General features: G+C 42.4%; 2 protein-coding genes across 5 annotated transcripts in view; one reads left to right on the top strand and one right to left on the bottom strand.

The window, feature by feature from the left end:
- Positions 1-13,240, bottom strand: part of ENOPH1 (enolase-phosphatase 1) — a 37,363-nt gene extending 24,123 nt beyond the window's left edge. Inside the window, exon 1 of the mRNA XM_047090777.1 lies at positions 12,944-13,240. Within this exon, the coding sequence (XP_046946733.1) occupies positions 12,944-13,027 (84 nt within the window). The 5' untranslated portion in view covers positions 13,028-13,240. The remainder of the gene's footprint in view (positions 1-12,943) is intronic.
- Positions 13,241-13,871: 631 nt separating this feature from the next.
- On the top strand, positions 13,872-19,439 carry HNRNPDL (heterogeneous nuclear ribonucleoprotein D like). 4 transcript variants are annotated; one of them, XM_047090773.1, is made up of 8 exons: positions 13,884-14,643; positions 15,429-15,597; positions 15,696-15,857; positions 16,310-16,441; positions 16,587-16,701; positions 17,419-17,589; positions 17,928-18,020; positions 19,175-19,439. In XM_047090773.1, exons 1-7 carry the CDS (start codon positions 14,201-14,203, stop codon positions 17,996-17,998), a joined length of 1,263 nt encoding a protein of 420 aa, XP_046946729.1. In that variant the 5' UTR covers positions 13,884-14,200; the 3' UTR covers positions 17,999-18,020; positions 19,175-19,439. The 4 variants fall into 4 exon arrangements, with proteins under 4 accessions (XP_046946730.1, XP_046946729.1, XP_046946728.1 ...); XM_047090772.1 differs by having other exon boundaries at positions 13,885-14,643; positions 18,394-19,439; XM_047090771.1 differs by having other exon boundaries at positions 13,885-14,643; positions 17,928-19,439.
- Positions 19,440-19,655: the final 216 nt, after the last annotated feature.

Here is a 19,655-nt window from a genome sequence, read left to right as displayed (position 1 = left end):
ATATTATAATTGGTGGGATTTAGATTTAAAAAAGTGGGATTTAGATATTATAATTGGTGCCTTTTTTTGGAGTAGATCAGACTACATTTATTTCAATAATCTCAACTGCTCTACGCAAAGGAAAAAAATCAGAAGGAACATTCACCAAATTCTTAACGGTCATCTCTGGGTGGCAGGAGCAAAAGGAGACATTCACTCTCTATATTACTATATTATACTCTTACATGATGTGTGCAATTTATAACAAACATGAATTACTTTGAGAAAAACTTGGGGGGAAAAGACTTCCCTCTATTCTCACAATAACAGATACAAGTTTCCATAGGAGAATATATTTAACTTTTAAACTTAATTTTTTAAATGTTTACTTATTTTGAGAGAGAGAGAGAGAGCACAAGAGCTGAGGAGGGGCAGAGAGAGAATCCCAAGCAGGCTCCACACCCCCAGTGCAGACGTGGGGCTCGAACTCATGAACCGTGAGATCATGACCTGAGCCGAGATTAAGAATAGGATGCTCAACCAACTGTGCCACCCAGGTGCCCCATAGCTTTTTTTTCTCCAATTTTTTTAAAGTTTATTTATTTATTTGGGGGGGCGGAGAGAGGGAAAGAAAACCAGTGGGGGAGGGGCAGACAGAAGATCTCAAGCCAGCTCTGTGCTGACAGCAGTGAGCCCATTGCAGGGCTTAAACTCAGGAACCATGAGATCATGACCTGAGCTGAAGTAGGATGCTTAACTGATTGAGCCACCCAGGTGCCCCAACCCCACAGCCTTTTAACTTAATTTTAATTGTTAATAAAATTTCTACCTTTCATTTTTTTTTTTAAGTAAACTCTATCCCCAACACAGGGCTCAAACTCATGACACCAAGTCATTACACCGAAATCAAGAGTCACATGCTCCCCAACTGAGCCCACCAGGCGCCCCTCTTTCATAGTTTTTAAGGTCCATTTTTTGCTGATTTCTTCCTTCGGACTTCTAGGTTTTAGAAATGTTGATCAATGAAAATTCTAATGTCACTCTAGAAACACTTCAGATAAGTTATATGCTGTTCAAATGAGATAAAGTACTACCTTGAGGAAATGTGAAATAGCAAGGACAGACAAGGTGGGGAAAAACTCAGTCCCAACCCTGCCCATGACCATTCTGGAACATATCATACCACCATCACAGAGCATTTACTGAATGCCTTATGTGCCTTTTTAAAAAATTCTTATGTTTTAGATTGTATTGGGCCCCAATCAATTCATACATATAAAGTTACGCTATGTAATTGTCGACCATTACCCAAATAACCTACCAGGTTTTCCATCTAAGAAATAAGTAAATTAAACAGTTGCTATCAAAATTTAAAAAAAAAAAAAAAAAAGGAAAGAAAGGCTTCAGTCTCTGTCCATGAGGAGCTCTCAACATTGCTGGGAGACAGGACAGAAATATAACACCAGAGGCAGCATGTGCTGCAGTGGCAAATATATGTCCCTACAAAGGAGGGAGAGGATTCTGAAATTCCTGCTCAAACAAAACTCCTTTGAGAGCAGAAGCAGATCTTACTTCTGCGTTTCCATAGCCTAGCACAATAAATATTTTTTAAGTTAATGAGTACATGGAACCAACCTGCACTTGGAGAGGAAAAAGTATTACATTCTAAGCTGAAGAAACAGTGGTGGCATGAAAGGGCATGACCTGAATGGGCATTTTCAGCTATGAAACGTGTAACAGAATAAACGGACAGGAAATTGGAAAATCCTGTTCACTGAAGTGCAGAAGTTGAAACTTTATCTCTCAGCCAACAGGAAACCAGAAAGGATTTCCATGGTGTAAAGACAACCTATTTATGTACCTGTCCTCCTTACCAGGTTCCGTGAGGGTGACGGCTGGGTCTTAAGGATTCTGGATCCTAGAAGAGCCTGGCACATGATTGGTATTTAAATAAATGTGAGAGAAAGGAAGGAAAGATCATACAAGTGCAGTGACACAAAAGGTTCTAGAGTAAGAGACCAGAAAGTCAAGCCAGGGGTGCTTTCCATCCACTTCTTGATATACTCAGACCTAATACAGTGATTCTCCAAAGCCTCTTCCCTTTGTTTCTGGTTGAATCAACAAAAATCCTCTCATGTACCAAACATGGGTATATGTCCCTTTCAGAAACAGAATGAAGCAATGGGGAAGGTTTGGGAGAATGTTAAGTAAACCACCCAACAGCTACTTATCAAGACAGTCCTGCCATTCTAGTGCTTCCACAAATTCTTTAAAGTAGATACACTGGTCTCATTCTTACTGTATTTTTGACTAGAGCCATAAGGAGTAGAGGTGGAGGTAATCATGGTGGGGAAAATATGTGGAGCAGGTGCCAGTAAATGTTAGTTGCCCCTTTTCCTTACTGAATCTTCACAAGCACTCTCTGTATCCCTTAGTCTGATACTTCTTGCATTATCATCAGTATTTCTACAGAGCTTTACAATTTTTCAAAGTGTTCTGCGTTCTATTCCATTCAGTCTTCATCACCACCAGATAAGCACCCCAGATCCTACTATCTCATCCTTGCAGATGAAAAAGCCTAAATTCAGAGATTCAATGAAGACGGGGAACGTAACTCAATTGCAGTTACTGGTGTCAATAATAAACCGTATACGTAGAAGGAATTTTCTAGTTTGCTGTCCCTTGAGGGCTGTCTTCTAGCCGGTTTCATATTGAGGGCAGAATGGGCATCATATATTTCTCAGTGCTAAAAACGGTAGAAGTGACAATACTTATCATTTGGATGTTTAACCAAAGTTGGGATATACTGTCAGACAACACAAGCTCTCTTCCCAGAAAAACCATAAAATTAACATAGCAGTTGGGGCGCCTGGGTGGCTCAGTCGGTTAAGCGTCCGACTTCAACTCAGGTCACGATCTCGCAGTCTGTGAGTTCGAGCCCCGCGTCGGGCTCTGGGCTGATGGCTCAGAGCCTGGAGCCTGCTTCCGATTCTGTGTCTCCCTCTCTCTCTGCCCCTCCCCTGTTCATGCTCTGTCTCTCTCTGTCTCAAAAACAAATAAACGTTAAAAAAAAAAAAATTTAAAAAAAAAGTAACATAGCAGTTCTCATGAGAAAGAAATGTCAACCTCAACATTTCTCAATTATTATCTTTTAAAATACACTGCTGAAATATAAAAGAACATATAAGAGTAAATTACAAGCATCGGTAAACAATCAAGAATACATCAGTCATTTCTAAAAGTGTTTTAACCTAAAATATATTTCAAAAATATACATATTAAACTAACACTAGAAAAGTATATAAGCAGGATTATGTTTCTAAAGGGAATCAAGAAGCACCTGGCTGGCTCAGTCGGTGGATTGTTCTATTCTTGATCTTGGGGTTGTGAGCTCAAGCCCCACATCGGGTGTTGAGATTGCTTAAAAATAAAATCTTTAAAAATAAATAATAAATAAGTAAATAGAATCAAAACCTGTATCATTTTGATCTCAATCATTTGCTCTCAATGGGTATTTGCTGGGGCGCCTGGGTGGCTCAGTCAGTTTAGTGTCTGACTCTTGATTTTGGCTCAGGTCATGATCTCACAGCTCATGGGTTTGAGCCCCGAGTCAGGCTCTGCACTGAAAGCACACAGCCTGCTTGGGATTGTGTGTGTGTGTGTGTGTGTGTGTGTGTGTGTGTGTGTGTGTGTCTCTCTCTCCTTCTCCCCTGCTAGCGTGTGCACATGCTCTCTCAAAAATAAACTGGAAAAAAAAAAAAACAAAAAAACGGGTATCCACTACCTCAAACAAATATTTATAGGATCAAGGATTTGTCTGTTTAATTCATATTTACTAAAACATAGAAGGTTTAGTTTGAGATCTTTTTTTTCCCTTAATCTAACTCAAAACCTTGCCAAATACCTCATTCTCTAAGGTAAAACTCTAGCCCTTAAACAATGTCTTTACCAACCTCCATATCAGCACAATCCTTAAATATCAACACAATCTTTAAAACAAAAACTGTCAGGGACACTTGGGTGGCTCAGGCAGTTGAGTGTGCGACTTCGGCTCAGGTCATGATCTCATGGCTCATGAGTTTGAGCCCCACGTTGAACTGAGCTCAGGCCGAGCTGTCAGCACAGAGCCTGAAGCCTGCTCAGATTCTGTTTCCATCTCTCTCTCTCTGTCTTTCCCCTGCTCGTGCACACTCTCTCTCTCAAATATAAATATTAATAAAAATAAGAAAAAAACTGTCAAATCTTAAAGAAAACACTATAGATTGTATCCAACACCATTAATGATAAATTTGAAAAGTGAAGCAAATATAAATTCTAATTCCTTTATAGCCTAGATCCTCTAAAGGCATCTATTAGAGATGTTTGTGCTAACCAAGCATGGTAGAGGGGAAAATTCCCCCACCCTCAGATGTCCATATCCTAAACCTCAAAACCTATGAATATGTTACTTTCTATGGCAAAGGGACTGTAGATATAATAAATTAAGATTCTCAAGATGGCAAGATTATCTTTGGATTATGTGGTTGGGCCTGATGCAATCCCAAGGGTCCTTATAGGTAAAAGGAAGTAGGAAGGTCAAAGTCAGAGACTGAAAGGCTGGTCTGAAGATGCCATACTGTTGATTCTGAAGACAGAGGAAAGGCCCAAGAACCAGGAAATGTGGGCAGCCTCTAGAAACTGGGAATGGCAAAGAAATTTTTCTAGAATTTTCTAAAATCTTCAGAAGGGACACAACCCTGCCAATACCTTTTTTTAACTCCGTGAGATCCACTTCAGTTGAGCCTCTAGAAGTATAACATGATAAATCTGTATTGTCTTAAACCACTAAGTGTGTGGTAATTTTGTTACAGCGACCAGAGGAAAATAATACAACAGGTTTAGCAAGGCACTATTTACCTGCCCCTCTGCCAGGATATCCAAAGGCTTATTATACGCAAGTCCCTATTATACATACACATTCAACTAAATAAACACTTAAGTGTACTATCTAGTTACTCCTGCAAGTACACATAACTCCTTGCTAACAATTCTATTTGTCCTTTAAGAAAGGGGCTTTTGCTTTACAGTTCAGTTTTGGAAGGCAATTTGCAAAAAAAGCTGGGGAAGTGGCGACCTGCTATTAATCCTTGGTGTCTACCAGGCTTACTGCATGACCTTGTTCCCTTGTATACAGCCTTACTGATTCATAATCAATTTACTTAACCTCTCTCTCAGAGGTTGTGGTTCTGCTAATGGTGACAGATCTCTAATTCATCTATACTCTTTCTTGGTCTGCTTTACCATATCAAATGGGCCATCAGAAAAGAGCAGTGCTAACAGGCCTACACATAGGTATAACTTGCAAATTTCTGTGACGCCTAAATCCTTAAAAGTGTGGTACATAGAACGGCAGCAGTGGCATCACCTGGGCATCTGTGAGAAACTCAGCATCAAGTCCCGTTCCAGATCTTTATACCAGAAACTCCATTTTAGGGGCACCTGGCTGGCTCAGCCGGTTAAGTGTCCAACTCTTGATTTCGGCTCAGGTCATGATCTCACGGCTCATGAGTTCCCCTGCACCAGGCTCTGCACTGACAGTGTGAAGTCTGCTTGGGATTCTCTCTCTCCCTCTCCACCCTAACCCCACTCGTGCTCTCTCTAAATAAATAAATCCTTTAAAAATTTTTTAGAAAGGGGGGTGCCTGGATGGTTCAGTCAGTTAAGTGTCCAACTCTTGATTTCGGCTCCAGGTAATGATCTCACCGTCTGCAAGTTCAAGCCCCATGTCAGGCTCTGCGCTGACAGCACAGAGCCTGCTTGGGATTCTCTGTCTCCCTCTCTGCCCTAACCCCACTCATGCTCTCTCTCTCTCACTCTAAATAAAAATAAAAAACAACTTTAATTTAAAAAGGGGGGGGGGCACCTGGGTGGCTCAGTCGGTTAAGCATCCGACTCTTGGTTTCAGTTCAAGTCATGATCTATAGGTTCATGAGTCCGGTCCCCGAATCAGGCTCTGCACTGATGTGCAGAGACTGCTTGGGATTCTCTCTCTCCCTCTCTCTCTGCCCCTGCCCTGCTTGTGTGTTCTCTCAAAATAAACTGGAAAAAAAAAAAATGTTTTTTAAATAAATAAATAAATAAATAAATAAATCTTTAGAAAAAAAGAGCCAACTACATTTTAGCAAGGTCCCTAAATTATTTGTATACACATTCAAGTCTGAGAAGCACAAATACAAAGAGCCTCTGGCAAGGGTACCCACCATGCCCCACTTAATATATTTTAGGGACAAAAATCCCAATCAGGTTCTTATTTTCAGTTAATGGAATCTTCTTAATTACCAAGATTTTCTTTTCAAGCACAAAGTTTTCTTAAGGCATAAATGAAAAACATGCTCCCTGCCCACTATTCACTACTACAATTTGTTGGAGTGGTAGGATGAAATATTGATGTAAACATATTCATTTATTTTACAAAGTTTTTTCAAGGGTTAAGCATTCAGTAAATGTTATCAGTAGCTTTATGAGGTAGAGATCCACACAATATAGCTGAGGAAATATGTACCTACACTCAGAGACATTAACTAACTTGTCATAAAACATTTGGGAGAAGCCAGAATGCTAATCCAGACCTGTATAGTCTCCAAACCTATCCCTGTAACTACTACTCTATACTGTCAATCCTCATTATTTGTCGGTTCCGTACTTACAAATTCTCCTACTCACTAAAGTTTATTTGTAACCCCCAAATCAATACTTGCTGCACTTTCCTGATCATTCAGAAACAGGTACACGTGCAAAGTGGCAAAAATCTGTAAACACTTGATGTACACATTCCCCCACACAAAGTGATGATTTGACTTGTTTCACCTCTCATAGTTTAAACAAGTGTCCTTTTCAGAGTCGATTTACTGCCATATTTTTTGCATTTTGTGCTTTTTGTTGGTGACCTTGCACTTCAAAAGGGCTCCCAAGCAAAGTGCCTAAGTGCTGCCTAATGTTCCTAAGCCCAAGAAACTGTGATGTGCCTTAGGGAGAAAATACAGGTGTTTAGATAGGCTACACTACAGCATGAGTTACAGTGCCACTGGCTGTGAGTTCAATGTTAATCTATCAATAATATATATTAAGGGAAACAGAAACACACATAAGACAAGGTTACTACTGATCAGCTCACAGAAACACTATGACCAGAGGCTCACAGGAACCTAACCCTGTATTTTCTCTAGGGGCAATGATTCATTATTTGCTAATATAAGATTCTCAGTGACTTTATAGAACATAACTACGTCAACTGTTAGGTGTACAGATTCAGCACGTAACAACAGGAAACCCACCAAATTAAAGAGTATTTTCAGAAACAAGAGGATAATTGTCTCCAAACCCAGAAACAATAGTTGAAGGCTCTTGACAGGATAACCACAGAGACAGGTGATGGTGTTATTTCACAGGCTTATAGATTAAAAACACTGGAATAATACACCATGCAAAGTCAGAAAGTGAGTATTACAACACATGGACAAAAATCAAGTGGTGGCTCCATGGCCATGCAAGATGATTCAACAGGGTAAGGGAACAGAGTGTAACAACCTTTGTTTACATTTATTACTTTAATCTCATCTTCAAATTCCAATGTGTTTTATAACTTCATAATTAAACCATAAAATGTGTTCACAATTTATAAATTCTACTGGCAATGCATGCTCCAATTCTGCTGATGGTGTATATGACCAAAAAATGTTAGGAGATCAGCACTGTAAAGGATCAGAATCAGCACCTGAAAAGAAAACAAACTCCAGAGGCATATTGCCTGCAGTGAGGGGCGGGGCTAGAGGCTTTGAGAATTCAGATGCACTGTGAATATCTAAGGAAAGCTGGGCTCTGCCGCTGCTCTGCCTCCAACAAATTGTAATGATCTTCACACAGGACATCCCTCCAGGCATCAACTCATGAGAAATCAATTAGTCGGTTGAACATTCACTGCAGGATTCCATCTAGGAGCCCCTCCTGTTCTAAAAATTAGACAATGCTATGACTCAAGAGAAAATAAGATACACTAGCTGGTAAATAAAACCATTGTTTTTGTTGTCTGACACCTAAGGGCTGAGGCATGTCGTAATAGAGCAGCAGGCTGTCCAGAGAACACCATTTCCCAGACTGGGAGGAGTCTAGGGAATCCCATGAGCTATTCCAAACTGTTAAGTTTTATCTTACATAGGAGCGCCTGGGCGGCTCAGTTGGTTAAACATCCAACTTTGGCTCAGGTCATGATCTTGTGAGTTCGAGCCGCACATTGGGCTCTGTGCTGACATGTGGCTCAGAGTCTAGAGCCCGCTTCAGATTCTGTGTCTCCCTCTCTCTCTGCCCTTCCCTCTCTCACACTGTCTTTCTCTCAAAAATAAACATTAATAAAATTTATTTTTAAAAAGTGCTATCTTATATAGTTAAGGTACATCATATACACATTTAACTGTAAGTGCTCAGCCCCCCCCCCCAAAAAAAAAGGAGAGGAAAAAATAACCAGAGCCAGTGCTGGCAATCTGTTATTCCACTTAATGGGGGTGTTCTGTTGCCCAATGAAACAGTCTCAGTTTCCCACTGTCTCTTACAGTGTGAGTGGCTCAGTATGAGGCCAATGTTTGACACAACATATTTTTCATTTATATCACCTAATCCCAAACCAACTACTTCCTCTGATGCTAAAGGGAAGAAGCAGGGATATGTTTCCACCCTAAAGGAAAAATGAATGCATGACTTACTGAAAATGGAAATCAGCCTATAAAGAGGAATGACTTCCTAAATTGCTTCCTAATTCCTAATTGCTTCAAGAGCAATTTTTGACAATACTCAATTTTCATAGTATATTCAACTACAGAACCAAATCTGGAAATAAAGACTCAACTATAGTTATTATGGTTCAAGGGTTCACTCCTAAACCTATCACCAAGAGGCAGTATATTTTTTTTTTAATGCTTATTTATTTCTGAGACAGAGAGAGACAGAGCATGAGTGGGGGAGGGGCAGAGAGAGAGGGAGACACAGAATCAGAAGCAGGCTCCAGGCTCTGAGCTGTCAGCACAGAGACCGACATGGGTCTCGAACTCACAAACCGTGAGATCATGACCTGAGCTGAAGTCGGTCGCTCAACCAATTGAGCCACCCAGGCGTCCCTCCAAGAGGTAGTATAAATTAAAATTTGTTACCATATCCTTTTACGATACTTCGTGTTGATTGAAGTGTTATCATATCAACTGTGTCATTTAACATACACAGAAGCCAAGCAAAGACACGGAACAAGCACTGTGGTTTCCATTTTAGAGATCAAGTGCAATAATGTAAAATGTAAGAGTTTCTCAGACAGACAATCTGGGTTCAAATCCTAGGTATAATAGTTCAACTTTTAAGAACCTTAATTTCCTATCAGTAAAATGCAGACAGTGCACACACCTCAGAGTTTCTGAGAATGAGTCAAGTATACAAGTCACCTATATACAATACTCAGTGTTTGTTTCCATAGGAAGTGGGGCTACATGTTCCATACACCTAATGTGACTAATAAAGTCCAAAGTAAATAAAGTCCGATTGCCATTTCCATCCTCAGAGATTCAAGAAGGACATAATTTAGTACCTCTTTAAAAGATGTTCAAAAACAAACAAAAATGAATAAATAAAAGATGTCCAAAAGTTAGTCTCTGACATAGTCTTCAAAGTTTTTTGTTCAAGTAAATTTGTGAAATGCCACTCTCTTGAAGACTTATAAAACGTGTGTGTGTGTGTGTGTGTGTGTGTGTACGTATGATAGAAAAGCTCAGAGAAGCTGTGCAATGAAGAAACCTAGTTGAATATGTATAGCCTAACATTTCCCAAAAGTGCATTTAATAATGGAATCCTTTTTGCATAGTTACTATAAATATCCACACAGACTTAATGCTCTTCTTAACATACTTTTATACTTGGGGCACCTGGGTGGCTCAGTCGGTTTAGCGTCTGACTTCGGTTCAGGTCATGATCTTGCGGTTTGTGAGTTCGAGCCCGTGTCAGGCTCTGTGCTGACAGCTCAGAGCCTGGAGCCTGCCTCAGATTCTGTGTCTCTCCATCTCTCAGCCCCTCTCCTGCCCATGTTCTGTGTCTCTCCATCTCTCAATAATAAATGTTAAAAAAAATTTTTTTTTAATAAAAAAAACACAACATACTTTTATACTTGATCTTAGCCAAAAGGCAGAGAAGTGACGAACATACTTTTAGAAACACCAGTTTTGATAAAGTAATGTGTAACAAATTAATAACAGGTTATTAGACTACAATAGATCGATAATCATTATGAAAAAATAATAATAGATTATAGGACAAAGCACAAGAAACTATCCTTTGAATAAAATCCCCAAATCATTTTTGTAGCCTGTCTTGACTTTACCTATAGATCAGTGTCACACTTAAAGAAAAGAAAAATCTATTTAGGCCATGAAGGCATTTTAACTCTCAGGAAGATGTCAGAATAAGTCTACCATAAACAAAGATTTCAAGAAGTGGCTCATAATGTCATCTGGCAGAAGACACGATTGGGAAGAGGTGGGAGAGGCACCTATATTTTGTATAAAACTGATTTGCATGGGGCTACCTGGGTAGCTCAGTTGGTTAAGCATCCGACTCCTGGTTTCAGCTCAGGCCACGAACTCATAGTTTGTGGGTTCAAGTCCCACACTGGGCTCTGTACTGGCAGCACAGAACCTGATTGGGAGTCTCGCTCTCTCCCTCACTCTCTGCCTATTCCTTGCTCTTGCTCTCTCTCTCAAAATAAGCATTAAAAAACTGATTTGCATGAAGTATCCTATTCCCTAACCAACTTTCCAAGAATGGTATGTATATATCTTATGCCACATCACTACCTCTGCTGTGATTACCCTTGGTGGAGATAATAAGCTGTGAACTACAAACCACAAATATGAGGAATCATTTTTTCTCTGAAAACTCTAAGAAAGCAATGGTTCTGTCACAATCAGTAGGAAAAAGAAAGTCAACTCCATTAACAGCATTTGGTCAATCCTGAACATTTCTGCAGAGGCCTCTGACATGATTAAAAACTGAGAAAAAATGTCAAATTAGATTTCTTAGGAACATGTGCTAAGATGGTATTGTGATTCTTCTAAAAAATTTGCAAGTGGTTCTATATTGAAGTCCTAAAATGTTTATTTGATTGACATCAAGAAAATCATTCTTCACAGGTAATTTTCAAAATAAAACTAACTTGGGTGCCTGGGTGGCTCAGTCAGTTGAGAGTGGGACTCCTGTTTGGCTCAGGGCATGCACGATCTCAAGGTTGGGAGATGAAGTCCATTTCCAGCTCTGTGCTGAACATGGAGCGTGCTGAGGATTCCCTCTCCCTCTGCTCCTCTTTCTCTCTCAAAATAAATCAACATTTTTTAAAAACAATTTTAATGTTTATTTGAGAGTATGAGCGAGGAAGAAGCAGACAGAGACACAAAATTCGAAGCAGGTTCCAGGCTCTGAGCTGTCAGCGCAGAGCCTGACGCAGGGCTCAAAGTCAGATGCTTAACGGACTGAGCCACCCAGGTGCCCCAATAAGCATTTTAAGATAAATAAATAAATAAATAAATAAATAAATAAATAAATCTAACAAAAAATTTTAAAACTCACGGGGTGCCTGGGTGGCTTAGTTGGTGAAGCGGACAACTTCAGCTCAGGTCATGATCTCTCGGTTTGTGGGTTCAAGTCCCGCCTAGGACTCTGAGCTGACACCTTGGAGCCTGGAGCCTGCTTCAGATTCTCTCTCTGTCCCTCCCCTGCTTGTGCTCTTTCTCTCTCTCTCTCTCAAAAATAAAAAAATAAAATAAAATAAAATAAATTTTTAACTCAGGGTGCCTGGGTAGCTCAGTCAGTTAAGTCACCGACTGGATTTCAGCTCAGATCATGATCTCTGTGCTGACAGCACTGAGCCTGCTGGCCTTCTCTCCCTCTTTCTCTCTGCGCCTTCCCTACTCTCTCTGTCTCTCAAAATAAACAAATAAACGTAAAAATATTTAAAACTCAGACCGCTTTGTTTGTTGAAAGATGGGTTTTTCCTATGTTGTAAGTAACCTATTACTGTATGTAAACGCTTCTAGTTAATGCTTTTATCTTAAACCTCTAGAAATCAAATAAAGGGTAGACTAGACCAAGGAATTCTTTTACAAATTACACTAATGCTTGCTACTTACTGATAGAATGTATGTATTTTTTAAAACTCTGCTAAAAGCAGAGCTATATGCTTATGAATTACGTGTAGGCAAGTGTTTGGTTAATAATGACACCCTAGAAGAAAGGCTCTGTGTAAGAGCTTCAAGTTTCCATGGTGTTCAGAGGAAAATGAACGGAATCTAGACATGTTTGATCTATAGCTTAATAAATCAGCGCTACATTCCACCTTGCCCAATCCAATAACACGAAGCGTGCAGTTGGCCACTAATGTTGCAAGAGTGGGAAGGGGCGAAGAATAACCACCATGGTCCAAGATACCAGGGTTACCTGAAAAGTTATCTTGACACTTCACTCTACGTTTTGCGCGACTAGATGTCTCCAGGACCACTCCATCGCAGCCACCGCCTAGCCAGGCCCAACCTAGAGCCAAGCAGGCGCTCACCTGCGGGGCGACAGGACGCACACCTGGCCGGCGGGGGGCGCCCACCTCGCCTCTCCCAGTCCGAGCGCATCTGCCCTCCTCCACCCTTTTTCGCCACCATCTCCACCCATTCCCCACCCATCAGCATCTAACCAAGGACAGGGAATGGCGAGGATGATGAACAGGGTGCGGTGACGAAAAGATCCCCGCAACCTGCCGCAGCCTTTCTACTTCCTCCCATCTCAGATCGGCGCAAAGCCACACCACCTTTCCTACGCCTCGCGTCTGTGGTACAAGGCCTGCAATACCTAAAAAAAATGTTTTTAATGCTTTTAAGCACAAGTCACTTCCCCGCTCCCTTCCGCCCCTCACCTTCACGAAAGCAATCGGGGTTGTGGTACCTTCGATATCTAACAGGATCACAGTGACTTCGGCGGGCACGGAAAGCACGACCATTTCCCTACCGGATGCAACTACCAGAATCGGCCTACTGGTAGGTAGGGCAGAGGGCGGCGCCGGCTGCGCCCTCAGCACCGTTCCAGGCTTCCGACAGCCCCGCAAGAATCGCCCACCCGGCAACCGCGTGCGGCCCGAAGCTTAAGGTACAGGACCACCTCCACGCCCCTAAAGGTGGATCACACGGCCGTACAGGGGCCCAGAAGTACAGAGCTGCCAAGGGCCAGAGGACGAGACCACGTGGGCAGGGAAAGGGGGCGGTCCTCGCAGGGTTCCGAAGGGGTGGGAGGAGGTAAATGCGTCGATGCCGATTGGCCGCCAGAGGGCCTCGAACCCGATCCGTCAAAATGGGCCTCGCGTGGGCGGGAACAAAGAAGCGAACGCGGGAGCCGGGTCCGCGGGCGCGCGCGAGCTCTCCGCAGACTGGTTGAGCGAGCGGGAGAGGCCCGGGGCACGTGCAGACGGGAGCCCCGCGAGTGGCGCGCCGGGGATGTGAGTGCCCCTTGCCCTCTACGGCACCTAGCCCCCTCCCCGCCCACTGCCTCCGCTTTTGCATATTTACAGTAACCTGACCGGGCTCGCGCCCCTCCTCCCGTCCTCAGCCAGCAAAAGAGGCCGTACCGGGACTGGTTTGCCTGACTACGTCGGCCCGGGCTCCCGCCGATCGGTTAGGGAGGCCCGCCGCGCTTCCTCGGCCCGCGCGCCTGTGGCGGTAGCGGAAGAGGCGCCCGCGCCGCGCCGCTGTCCGGCGGGGCCACCGCGCGCCCGCTTCCTGTTCGGCTGGTTCCAGCCAGCTCGAGGACAAAACACGCGTGCGCGCGGCGGAGCGCGCTCGCTGTCTCAGCCGCCGGCGCCGGGCGCAGTCCGCCTTTTTCTGGAGCGACCCGGCCACGGTGCTAATCGATAGCAGCAGCCGCCACCGCAGCAGTCCGCACTGGGGGACCGAGGGCTTTGGAAAAAGGCGGGGTTGATGGCTCTGTACTAGGAGTGGGCTGGACCGGACGCCAGAGACAAAGGCTCTCAAGACAAGAGGGACTGTGGCCCTGCGACGGCACTGCTCGGGATTTTTGACCCCAGGACTTTTCGCCCCTTCGTTTTTCTCTTCTGACGCTTCTCTCATCTTAAGCCCGCGTCCCCTCACCCGCGACCTCGCTCCTCACCGGGAGGGCCGCGATGGAGGTCCCGCCCCGGCTCTCCCATGTGCCGCCGCCATTGTTCCCCTCTGCTCCCGCTACTTTAGCCTCCCGCAGCCTTTCCCATTGGCGGCCGCGGGCGCCTCGGCAGCTCGCCCCGCTCCTCCCTTCGCTCGCTCCCAGCTCCGCCCGGCAGGGGGCGCGCCGGGCCCAGCGCCACGTCACCGCCCAGCAGCCCTCCCGATTGGCGGGAGGGGCGGCTATAAAGGGAGGGCGCAGGCGGCGCCCGGATCTCTTCCGCCGCCATTTTAAATCCAGCTCCATACAACGCTCCGCCGCCGCTGCTGCCGCGACCCGGACTGCGCGCCAGCATCCCCCGGCCGACAGCTCCGCCACCATGGAGGACATGAACGAGTACAGCAACATAGAGGAATTCGCAGAGGGATCCAAGATCAACGCGAGCAAGAATCAGCAGGATGACGGGTACCGCACGCTTCTCTCTTCCCCCTCCCCCAGCGCGCCGCACGCGCCCTTCATCCTCCGGGAGCCGCGCGCTATCCCGGTTCTTGCCCCGAGTCGATTCCTCGCGTGCCCGCCGGGCCCCACTAGCTTAGAGGAAAGAGGAAAGTAGGAAACGGAGGGGTGACTCCAGCGGAGGGTGGGGGAAGGGCGGAGGAGTTGGAGGAGGAGGGCGGCGGCGGCGTCTGTGTCCCGAGTGCGCAGGCGCCGCGTGGGGCCCGAGGGGGAGGGGCCGGCCTCGCTGCGCCACATGCTGCAGCTGCTGCCGCCTTTTCATTGTGTCTGTGCTAGGGCCCCGCGCAGTTTTCCTGGGCGGTGTTACGGAAATACTCTTTTGGAATCGGTGTGTGAGTGGTACTTGGATCCCCAGGACGTGTTAAGAGTTCTTTAGGTGGCATGTTGGCTTGACAGCTGTGAAAGAGGATGAACCTAAGTTGTGAGGGATCAGCTTAGGAAGTTGGGGTTTTTAAATCTTAAAGCAATCGAACATACTTTGCTGATCTTGTTTAAACTTCGTATCATGAAGCATGGCGAGCACGCTGTCCACTGTTTCGAATAAGCGACCTCGATGGAATTGGGGAGAGGGTTTGTGTTTTTTGTTTTAATACTTGATCTGTAGACCCGGATTGAATTCCTTGCATATACAATTAAACTTCCCCGTGCTTGGTTCGTAGTTAACATAACTCCAGAACTGAAGTAATCGTGTGAGGCGCTGCTAATCTTTTTTAAAAAAATAACTTTATTTCTAGTAAAATGTTTATTGGAGGCTTGAGCTGGGATACAAGCAAGAAAGATCTGACTGAATATTTGTCTCGATTTGGGGAAGTTGTAGACTGTACAATAAAAACAGATCCAGTGACTGGAAGATCAAGAGGATTTGGATTTGTGCTTTTCAAAGATGCTGCTAGTGTTGATAAGGTAGGAGCAGGTTTTGTATTGTAGTCTTTCTGTGTACTTTTGCAAATTGTCTGGGGGTTTTCCTTGCATAGCGTTGTCAGATTAAATTTGTCTTCTAGGTTTTGGAACTGAAAGAACACAAACTGGATGGCAAATTGATAGACCCCAAAAGGGCCAAAGCTTTAAAGGGGAAAGAACCTCCCAAAAAGGTTTTTGTGGGTGGATTGAGCCCAGATACTTCTGAAGAACAAATTAAAGAATATTTTGGAGCCTTTGGAGAGGTGCGCTTTATGACTACTTTTGTGTATGTTTATGTAATCCCGGCTTTTTACAGAAAAGAACATTATCCGATGTGGAAGAGATTAAACTTAACTACTCAGGTCCTTTTTAGTCACTACCTTAATCACTGTTTACTGTGCTATGATGGAAACCCATACTGAATTTGTTTTGGCCAAATCACAGGTGCTTTGGGGTGGTCAGTGTTTGGACTTCTACCAATGGCATCTATTGGGTACAAAATAATAAATGAAGTTTTGCTCTCCTTTCTAAATGCTTCACAGACGAATCCTTGCAGTTTGAGTTGACAGTAAAGTAGGAGCTTTTATACAGATGTAATGTGACTAGAGTAACATGCAATATGTGTTTGAAACTTGGAAAGGACCTGGGGTATTCTAAAACCTTTTGGTAGCTTTTATCATTACTGGATGATCGTGAGTGTGCTTCTTGATTTCAGATTGAAAATATTGAACTTCCCATGGATACAAAAACAAATGAAAGAAGAGGATTTTGCTTTATTACATACACAGATGAAGAGCCAGTAAAGAAATTGTTAGAAAGCAGATATCATCAAATTGGTTCTGGGAAGGTAAAGCCATCTTGATTCTATTAAGTGAAAATGTTGAGGGTGGTTTTTGTTTTGTTTCTTTTAGTGAATTTCTCAATCTGTTTTGAGAAGAATAAAAGGGCTTGACATAGTAAAAATTCTATTTGTTTTTTTAATGTGTTTATAGTGTGAAATCAAAGTTGCACAACCCAAAGAGGTCTATAGGCAGCAACAGCAACAACAAAAAGGAGGAAGAGGTGCTGCAGCTGGTGGACGAGGTGGTACTAGGGGTCGTGGACGAGGTGAGACTTAATTCTTTGAAGATGGCTCAGTGGTTTAGGCTGCAAATTGCTAAATAGGAATAAGCCCATAAGAAAGTAAAGCTAGTTTTAAACTGTTCGAATATGAAAAATTCTCAGGTTAGTGGGTGGGTTTTTGTTAGTTTACTGGTTTCACCTCTTCAAAGAATGGCCAGCCTGACAGGGCCATTACGAGTGGAGAAATAATACCACTTAATGTGGTTAAGATTACATGGTACATCATGGCATGATAGGGTTTTTTTTGGGCAGGAGTCCTTGTTTTAAAGCTAAACAATCTACCTGTTTTCACCTTCTCCTGATTTTCCTTCCTGTTAAAGTTTATTTATTTTGAAGGACAGTGCGCACCTGTGCGCATGGCGGAGGGGCAGAAAGAGATAATCAAAGGCAGGCTCTGCTTGAACTCAACAAACCTTGAGATCATGACCTGAGCTGAAATCAAGTCTGTTGTTTAACCAACTGAGCCACCCAGGTGCCCCGTCCTGATTTTCCATTACATGTAGGAAGCTTGATAACTGGCACAATTGGACTTTCTGCCCCCTTTTATGATAATTAAAATAATAATTTTCTCCAGTCAGATAGCAATATAGATGTACATTCTGCTTGTTTAAGATTTGTGGAGTGAGAGACAGGAACACAACATTTTATGTTAGGATTGGGGGTCAGAAGTTGTCTCCTAACAATCATTGTGCATTGTTTCAGGTCAGGGCCAAAACTGGAACCAAGGATTTAATAACTATTATGATCAAGGATATGGAAATTACAATAGTGCCTATGGTGGTGATCAAAACTATAGTGGCTATGGCGGCTATGATTATACTGGGTATAACTATGGGAACTATGGATATGGACAGGGATATGCAGACTACAGTGGTAAGAATATTTAACTTAATTTCATAAACCAATGGTATTAAAATTCATTGTTAAAAGTGCAATCCCATTCTGCAATTGTGTGTGGGTTTTCCATTTTTTGAAGTGTTTGGGAGTTTTTGAAGCATTTGATAGTCATAGAATGGTTACTGACAAAGACTTTGGTTAGAAACGTTCTGGAGTATGTGATACATGACTAGTTTATAATAGCTATTTAAAATACATGGTTTTGATGTTTTGGCATGCAGAGTATTACACATTTAATAATTTTCTATTAATATTTATGATGAAACTTTTATAGAAAGCATTCTTAATGTAATTTTTTTGTGTTTTCAAAATAGGCCAACAGAGCACTTACGGCAAGGCGTCTCGAGGGGGTGGCAATCACCAAAACAATTACCAGCCATACTAAAGGAGGACGTTGGAGAAAACAGGTGTGTATAAGAGTACAAGAAACCAGTGGAAATGTCTAATTTAATTTAAAGATCAATAGACAAATGAAAAATAAGTAAAAACAAAATATTATGTAGTCTGTTTTTACTAAATTGTTAATTTTTTAATTGCTTTATGAGCCTGTTTTGCCTAAAGTGTCTATAGATCTTTAACTTTAAAGTCTTATCTCACCTTCTTTAGTATTACAGAAAAACTTAAGAGTTTTTCTGTTTGCTTTGTGTACCAGGTGGTCTAGAGGAATAATTAAACATTTTTAGAACTATTAACAGGTAAAGTACTGAAATGGGTACAACTTAAGGAAAACAAGAATGTTGTCTTCTAACTCTGACATTATACCTTGTTTGTACCCGCCAGCGGGAACTTCATTGCAGGCCGTGTGTCACCCTGACCACGTCTATCTCTGGGGGTCGCACGTTGCGGGCAGAGCGCAAGGCATACACCAGAAAACGCTGTCCTGTGGTATGGTCTCTTCCAACTTCATGTACCAGCGTAAAGATTAAAGTGGAAAACTTCAGACTTTGGCTTCTTTTTTAATCTTTTTGAAGATTAAGTGTCTAAACTTAACTTAAATGGTTTTTTACAGGAGTTAAAGTACATAAATGCCTTTTTACAGCTTAATCATTTTGGTCTTCTGTTTAGTGTTGTATTTCAATTGTGGAGCCTCATTTTAAGTGTTCATTCTTTAAGATTTAATGCTTGCTTTTTCTTTTTATAGCTAATAGTGAAATCTACAAACCAAAACAAGAACTTTAAAATCTGGGATATAAATTAAAGATCATATGCACACAGCAATTCGTTTTCTTATAATATAATAAGCCTATTAGGAATTCATTTTTGTAAGAGCATTTTTTGGCTTACTAGAGATGTTTCTAGTAGACCTAAATCTAGTATACTTTCAGTCTGAATATGGGAACATTGCATTCCCTGATTCCTTACTAAATTTAAATTCACTATCATTTGGGAACTGCAGGGTGAATATTAATTACCCAATCTACATTTTGCAATTGAATATGCATGTGATCTTTAATTATTGAAGAAAAGAATAAATTGAGGACTTAAAACAATTCATGAAAGTGGACCTTTGAAAGCTTTCAGAGTTACACAAATCTAATTGCTATTTTGTTTTTGTTTTTAGGAGGAGATTGCTAAAGTTAACCCATCTTGCAGGACGACATTGAAGATTGGTCTTCTGTTGATCTAAGATGATTATTTTGTAAAAGACTTTCTAGTGTACAAGATACAACTGTGTCCAACTGTATATAGCCGCCAATTAGTTTTCTTTGTTTTTACTTTGTCTTTTGCTATCTGTGTTATGACTCAATGTGGATTTGTGTTTATACAAATTTTATTTGTATGATTTCATGTTAAACCTCAAATAAATGCTTCCTTATGTGATTGTTTTTCTGCGTCAGGTACTAAATAGCTCTGTAAAAGTGTAATTTAAAATAAGCAATAATTAAGGCACAGTTTATTTTGTAGGGAATATTGGTCCATAGGGAGAAACTGTGGTCCTTTTATGAATAGCCAGCTACAGTGTGCCCCTGTTCCCCCTTTTTGTTAGATGTAGTCTATGCTCTAAGGCTTCATTTCCCTGCTGAGGTTTCCACCACACCTGT

Source organism: Lynx rufus, unplaced genomic scaffold, assembly GCF_022079265.1.
Source record: "Lynx rufus isolate CCGP_SWC_20201006 ecotype Redwood Valley unplaced genomic scaffold, mLynRuf1.p SCAF_3, whole genome shotgun sequence".
Lineage (NCBI taxonomy): Eukaryota > Metazoa > Chordata > Mammalia > Carnivora > Felidae > Lynx > Lynx rufus.
The sequence above is the reverse complement of the archived record's forward strand: the minus strand, read 5'-3'. Positions and strand labels throughout refer to the sequence as shown.